This window comes from Mytilus californianus, unplaced genomic scaffold, assembly GCF_021869535.1.
Source record: "Mytilus californianus isolate M0D057914Y unplaced genomic scaffold, xbMytCali1.0.p SCAF_5, whole genome shotgun sequence".
Classification (NCBI taxonomy): domain Eukaryota; kingdom Metazoa; phylum Mollusca; class Bivalvia; order Mytilida; family Mytilidae; genus Mytilus; species Mytilus californianus.
The window spans coordinates 85,640,035-85,647,978 of record NW_026262701.1 but is presented as its reverse complement, the minus strand read 5'-3'; the positions used below and the strand labels follow the sequence as shown (position 1 = coordinate 85,647,978).

Sequence of the window (7,944 nt, the reverse complement as noted above, 5' to 3'; positions counted from 1 at the left end):
TTTTAAAAATTGCTGGAAAGGCGGACTGGGATTAGGAATGTGTCAAAGAGACAACAATCCGACCAAAGAACACCCAACAGCCGAAGTCCACCATATTTTGGTAACTGACATTTAATGAGCTATTGAAATCTTATTTGAAAAGAAAAATAGGTGTTATGGGGCAAAATATTTGACATCTGACACTAATTCCTAGACCTTATTCAAGTACATCCTAAAAGACACTAAATGTCATTCAGCTTCTCCACAAATTTTCTTGATCCTAAACCGGTTTTAATAACATGAATAAGTAAATTGCTTAACCAATACACAATATGATGACTTATAAGACATGCACACAAAAAAAAATAATCTGCTAAAATAAGCTTAAGATGTTTTTTTTTTTTTTTTTTTTAGATATCACTTATAAGTAATAATTACTGTTAAAAGAAATTTTGCACCATAAAAAAAATCCTAGTTCTTGGTACAAATGGATATGTTTTTTAAATATTTATAAAATTCATGCCAAAATTGTATATTAGTTAGACTAAAAATTTAAATGTTACCCATTATTCAAAATTATATGACAGTGTACATGTAGGCAAACAACAACAACAGGTATAGAATAATAAAAGAGTAAATAACTATTGAATATTAGCGATAATAGTTTCCTCATCAATGGCAATTAGAGCTGCAAGAAGATCTTCATCATCAAGTTCAGTCTTCACTAAAGGATTAGGGGTTCCTTTACTACATAACCTTGAAAAGTAAGAGGTTATCTGACTGGCATTAAGCCAATGATTAATTGGAAACATTTTTTCCCCATTTGAGTTTTTCATCTTTTTCATTTCTTCTGCAACAGAGGTTGGGTTACACTTTTTTCCTGTTCTATTTCCTTCTTCAAATTTGGCCAATAGAAAGTTTTTAACAGATTCAGGAAATCTTGATATTCTCCTGCCTTTCTTTAAAGCCCATCCCATATTACTTGTGGAAAATTCTTTTTCAGTCCCATCTGTTAATGTTGACTTATTTTTGGTTGTAAAGACCACTTCATTGCACAACTGTGCCCACTGGTGTCTGATTTTATCATAGGTTGTTTCCCGTTGCAATTGTAAAAAATGCTTTCCTATCAGTAGATGGTTTTCAAGTCCATTTAAGGTAGCAAATCTTTTGACACAGCCAACTACTGTGCAATAGAACAGCATTTGGTCAGAACTTTCTGAATGACAAGAGGATAATCTTGATGAGTCTTCATCATTTTCTATTTCTGTTTCTGGTCCTTCAAGGAGATTAACTGCAGGAACTGTTTTAGGTGTTTTGATTTTTCCAGTTATATTAACAGGTAAATCGAATCCTGATATTACCACACATCCTGATTCATTTTCCTGCTGTTTACCAAAACCCATTTGGTCTAAGGATGCATTAGGAATAAATTTTCCTTTGCCGATGTTGTAGGCTTTCCTCAGTAGTAAACCATCTTCTTCAACTTGCAACTCATTAAAATCATTTATTCCTTTCAACTTGTGTGTTATCAGTTTGTGTTTTGAGGTGTCTATTACACATTCAGAGACTTGACATCCAGCAACACCTGTGAAAAGAAACAATAATGAGGGGAATTATAAACCAATTCAAAGGTCATGTTTTCAACTTCAACAAAATGTGTGTACATTATTCGATATGATCTTTTGATGAAAAAAAATCAATTTTAAAAAAAGTAAAAAAAGTAGTTACATATTTGTTTTTCGCTCATTTTTAATACATATATTAGGCCGTTAGTTTTCTCGTTTGAATTGTTTTACATTGTCATTTTTGGGCCTTTTATAGCTGACTATGCGGTATGGGCTTTGCTCATTGTTGAAGGCCTTATGGTGACCTAAAGTTGTTAATTTCTGTGTCATTTTGGTATCTTCTGGAGAGTTGTCTAATTGGCAATCATACCACATCTTCTTTTTTTTATATTATAAGGAAATTATGAACTAAATTTCCAGCTAATCTGACTAAAACTTTCTACTATGACCAAAAACTTTAACCTGAAAAAAAACCTGTTTTCACGTTAATTAAATTTCTATAATCAGATAATATGCTTCTAATTTGGCATATAATTTGAAAATATCCCACCATCAAGATCATTTGTACTAAGTTTCAAGCTGATGTGACTAAAAACTTCAATCAAACTAACTTTGACCAAATAAGGAACAGACAGACAAACGGTCAAGCAGATGGGGACACAGACCAGAAAAAATTAAGTCAATATGATATCATACATGGGGCTTCAAACAACATGCCATAGATCATTTTAACCAATGCTTTAAAAATTTTCTATTTAATATGGGTGATTTTACATGCGTATGTGAGCCTCAGCCTTTTGTTGTTATTTCATGAAGACACTGTTTTTTTAATATAGTCAAGTCTAACATTTTAACATTATCATGTCAGATTTATTTGAGAAATGAAATTTACTTCTGAGAAACAAACTGTCTCTGAAATTGTGTATTGAACCGGATTTGCTTAACTTAACAGGGCACATTTATTTCACAGTGGGTTTGTGTTGTAATTGTGTTTTCTGTTTGAACAATGTACATTTTGTTAATTTACCTGTTCCAGAGTCAAGTACAGTTTTCATATCAGCTGCTGTTACCATGTTTTTTCCACTTGCAACCCAACTTTTCATCTTTGTGCGCATATGTGCTATCTTTGAATCACAATATGACTTTCCTGCTTGGGCCTCAGAATAGCAATATCCCTGAATATTGATCCCTATGAAATAAAAGATATTCATTACTTTGCCATAAATTCTGAAGTCTCTTCAATTTAAATATACACAAAATAACTGATTTTTATGTTAAGTATTGTGTATAAAAGAGGGACGAAAGATACCAGAGGGACAGTCAAACTCATAGATCGAAAACAAACTGACAACGCCATGGCCAAAAATAAAAAGACAAACAGACAAATAATAGTACAGATGACACAACATAGAAAACCAAAGACTAAGCAACACGAACCCCACCAAAAACTGGGGGTGATCTCAGGTGCTCCGGAAGGGTAAGCAGATCCTGCTCCACATGTGGCACCCTTTGTGTTGCTTATGTTATTACAAATCCGGTAAATAGTCTAAATCGGTAAGTCACATTCGTGAAAAGGGAGGGTATTGTAGTTACGACATAAAGAACATATCTGATATCATCTGTGAAACGGTTATTCCATAACGGTCAACCAACTCGTGATGGCGTCCGTAAAATTTACGAAGGGATGACTTCAACTTCACCATTTGGAACTCTTGGTTTAATAGCTTCCTTGTGAGCAGCAATCCATAAGTTTCATTACATTAGATTGAGGAAAACTACAGCAAGAGAACGAAAATTAAAAATTTAGCAATTTTACCATTTGTAAAGGGCATAACTCTAGAATGGATAAAGTGACGCCACCAAAATTCAAACTTGATTGTGTTTTGTGGTAATTAGCATTGTGTATAAGTTTAATTACATTTGGTTAAGGCAAACTAAAGTTAGAGAACGGACGTACAGTGGTTGTCGTTTGTTTATGTGTTACATATTTGTTTTTCGTTCATTTTTTGTACATAAATTAGGCAGCTAGTTTTCTCATGTGAATTGTTTTACATTATCATTTCGAGGCCTTTTATAGCTGATTATGAGGTGTTGGCTTCACTCATTGTTGAAGGCCGTACAGTGACCTATAGTTGTTAATTTATGTGTCATACCACATCTTCTTTTTTATATAGACAAGGGTAAAACTTTAAGCTCCCTCTGCTATGGCAGGGGACATACAATCAGTTTATGAAACATGTCTAAATAAATAGAATAAGGGCAATAACTCTTCGTGTGTTGTCTGATTCATCAGAAAATTTCTTGTTGGATAGCTTTTGTTATGGTGAACAATTTTACTACTTTAGTTTTTCCATAACTATAATTATGTTATTTTTTAGATATAGATTGAATGATATCCCCAGGTTGTTTTTTTTCCAAAGCAATGTCTCAAGGTGCTTATTAAAAATAAAGATTTAGATGAACATTACACTAGTGCCACTAATACTGATATTGTTTTCTCCTATTATCCTTTTATCTTAGCCCAAATTATTTTGTATTATGTTACCTGTTCTTTTACTTATTTCTTGTAAGCATAACCAGATATGTCCACAGTGGTAGCATGCTGCATTATCCGATCGCAGAACTAACTTCTTAGTTTGAGGGAGTTGATCTTTGATGGTCATTATAACATTTTCAAGAAGTGAAGCCACACAAAACCAATCCTGTTTCACAGATTCTAAAACATGGGTGAAAGTTCTATGCTGAAAAAGAAATGCACAAGACTTAGTGTATACATACAATTTTTATAAATTTGGATACTGAATTCATTTAAAATAAAAGACTACTTATATATTCATTTCATAAGAATCTATTTCATGTATTTCATTAGAATCTTAAACAAACACTGAATAATTTTATTTCTACACTATTTTCACATTTCACAATTGGTGAGAGACATATAATGAAAAATTAGTTCTTAGCAAATAATTGGTTAAAATTTTATCATGATTGATGTCAAATTTTCATGTCAACAATTTTTTCAAACTTTTTAAAATTGAGCTAATTCTGACATGTAATATTGTTTATATTTGTTGGTTGTTTCATATGAAATAAAAAGCATATGATTGATATGCATGAAAATTAATAAAATACTTCCTTTTCGGTAACTACAGAGTGCATTGGCAATATATGTGTATGCATGAACAATTTGTACATGTCAATAAACAAACGATTTTTTTTTTACATGTGTGACATAGCATGTAAAATGTATATATCAAGCCACATCTGTAAAATGCATCAATGTATTTTAACCTTGTATTACATACATGTACATATGCACTTACATTAATTGATCCATCTTTTTCTCTGTATATACAAACAATCACATGCCAGTTCTTCCCTCTTTGACCAAACCAGTCAGTTTGTTTCTCACGATATTTCAAGGGTAAAAATTTCATGGCCCAATCCATAACCAGTAAAGCTTTATCTGTTTCAAGATGTTCTATGGTATCCAATCTAAATTGGTCTTGGTTGACAGTTCTTACAATGTGTGATTTCCAATCAAATATCACCATCATTGCATCTTCGATCACTTTTGAAAATTCTTCTTTGTCATCATTCATGGTATCAACAATGTTGCACAATTTAAGATGAACATCTTCCAATAGTTGACATCTATCACATTGCAAGCAATGAATGTGATCACAAGTGTTTTGAAAATGTACATCCTTTGGATCACTTAAACTACCAGTTTATACAGTGATCTGCACACATATTTGATTGGTTGATATGAAGTTTAAAGTCGGTCTTAAGATAAATACGGGATGCGGTTAAAGTTGTGGTCAATTCAGTGTGAATATCGGAAGAAATAGAAGATTTTTTTTTCAAATTGTTGACAAATTCATGAAGTGATTGAAAAGCTTCAACACCTTTAGCTGCTATATTATCAAGGCCATGAAGATTGGTTCTTTGTGAGGCTGCACAAGCTGTGAGAATTTTGAAAAGTGAGCTCTTTCCAAGGGGTTCAAAGTTGAGATCTTTACAGTAAGAAAAATTCATTTGCACAATTTGTGAATGACAAGATGTTCTCACAACGTCTGGAATTGTCACATTTTCTCCAGTGTCAAATGACAATTCTCTGGTACCATATGACACTATCTGTACGAATGATGGATCGAAAAAAAAGTTTAAAGCATGTTGCATTTTCTCCTGATCCATACGCTCTCTAGGTCTCCTTACTTTTTCTTCAATAACCAAACCAGACCCAGATTTTGATAGCAGTCTTGCTTGGTCTATTTTATATTTTGTTATGTCAGGCAGACGCTGCATAATTTCACCTTTTGTCATTTTTTGGGAAACAATTGATAGAATTTGTGTTTGAAGTTTGTTGTCTGCTGTTTCTTCATACAGTTTAAAAATGGTATCAGTGAGCTCATCATCTGTTGGAGGCTTTGTTGGTTCTGACATTATAAGTTTTTTTAACTCCTTTGATTGCCCTGGAGCAATAATGTTAAGTACAGAATCTACAGATTCGTCTGCTTTACGCTTATAATAGCGAATGGTACTGTCCTTCAGGGAAGATATATCAGAAAGTAACTGTCCTCTTAACGGACTTGATTTACAATTTAGTATTTTCAATTTTGCATTTGCTTGGTCCAAAGTAGTTTCCATTTCATCACTCCAATTAGATATTTGGGACAAAGGCTGCGATAAAGACTGGGACTGCTGTGTCACATCAGAGTACTGAATTGATAAATGACCTTTTAAACTATAGTAATTTAGGTAAAATCTGAATACATTCCAAAAAACAGGTGTATATAAATGTAACAAAAAATTAAAATAAGAGTTCATTATCACCTACATCAAATGTTCATTCAAATGGTTTTAACTTATATGTGTCAAAGAGACTACAACCCAACCAAAGAGGGTTACCATTAAAACGTTTAAACCCACTGCAATTGTTTGCACCTGTCCTATAAGTCAGGAATCTGATGTTCAGTAGTTTGTTGATATGGTTCAAAAGTGTTTCTCGTTTTTTATATAGATTAGACCGTTAGTTTTTCCTTTTGAATGGTTTTACAGTAGTTATTTTTGGGGCCCTTTATAGCTTGCTGTTTGAAGTGAGCCAAGGCTCCGTGTTGGAGACCATACTTTGACCTATAATGGTTTACTTTTATAAATTATGACATGGATGAAGAGTTGTCTCATTGGCATTCATACCCCATCTTCTTATATCTATGAACAAAATAATGTGCAATAAAAGTTGCTGCAAAAGTTCCACAACTCATGAAAAGGATAAAATTAAACTAGAACTAGTACTGTGAGTTAACTCACTAAAACATATACCGGTAAACATCAGTTTAATTAGGTCTACAAATGATTGCACACAATCATTCAATGGTTTCTTTTTAAAAAAGCTGTCTCAGAGGACTAGCTCCAATAATATTTGAATACTCTTTGATAGTAACTGCAGCCACTTTTTTCTCTATAAATTAATGAAGTACTACTCACATTATCATCAAATTGCTGGATAGGACGTTCTCTCAATTTGTATCCAGATGCATATGTACTTTCTTCTGTATCAACTTGATCAAAGCACTGAAAAATAAACACAAACGTTTGAAATCTATGGAATATCATTACAACAGCATGAATTAATGCATTCCATACATGTATACATTACTGAGTGACAAGAAATATAATATACATTTTATATACCAGTCATGTGCATAAAAAATGAATGACAAATGTAATTTCCCTGTTAGTTCACAAAGTAACAGTGGACAGGAAGCCATGTGACCCTTTAGATACCCGGAAGCATTATTTTTACTGAAATTGTTCTCACTACTTAGATATATGTAGTATGTGGTAAAAGTAGAAGCAGCACAAATTTCAAAGTTTGGTTTGACCCCTTTATTGAAACCTCAACCTTTGGTTCTCATGGTGAACAAGACGGTTTTAAAATTCAAAAGGAAATGACTATTGAAATTGCTATAATGAATAAAACTAGGAGTATGACGACAAAAAATCATCCAATGTACTGTCAAATTGTGCTGTAAATGGACAGATCTGCATAACATCATAAATCAGATTTTTTTTCAAATACCATACCTCATTATAACATTTTGGCGTATTAGGAATTAGGTCTTTACACTTTATCTTACATCCATTACAAATTCCTGAAAATATATATAATTATTTTTAATGAAAGAAAAATCCTGTGGGATAATGATCCAAATTATAAATAACACCCTGCCCTTGCAAAGTCAGAATATATCAATTAAAGTGTGCATTTGATTACATTCAGCATGCTCAGAAAGTAAAATTATACATGTACATAAATATAATGCCCCCTCTACTATTTTTATATACATTGGTGTACTGGGCATTGAACCATAACTAGAATTTAGTTTCAATGCGC

General features: G+C 32.5%; 2 protein-coding genes across 2 annotated transcripts; both read right to left on the bottom strand.

The window, feature by feature from the left end:
• Positions 1-620: 620 nt before the first annotated feature.
• On the bottom strand, positions 621-5,134 carry LOC127702799 (uncharacterized). Its single transcript, XM_052207103.1, has 4 exons — positions 4,868-5,134; positions 4,090-4,285; positions 2,572-2,733; positions 621-1,564 (listed from the first exon to the last, which is right to left on the bottom strand). Exons 1-4 carry the CDS (start codon positions 5,099-5,101, stop codon positions 621-623), a joined length of 1,536 nt encoding a protein of 511 aa, XP_052063063.1. The 5' UTR covers positions 5,102-5,134.
• A 133-nt stretch (positions 5,135-5,267) lies between these two features.
• Positions 5,268-7,160, bottom strand: LOC127702798 (uncharacterized). The gene is made up of 2 exons (XM_052207102.1): positions 7,035-7,160; positions 5,268-6,266 (listed from the first exon to the last, which is right to left on the bottom strand). The coding sequence occupies exon 2, from the start codon at positions 6,192-6,194 to the stop codon at positions 5,268-5,270; it is 927 nt and encodes a 308-aa protein (XP_052063062.1). The 5' UTR covers positions 6,195-6,266; positions 7,035-7,160.
• Between the last annotated feature and the right edge of the window lie 784 nt (positions 7,161-7,944).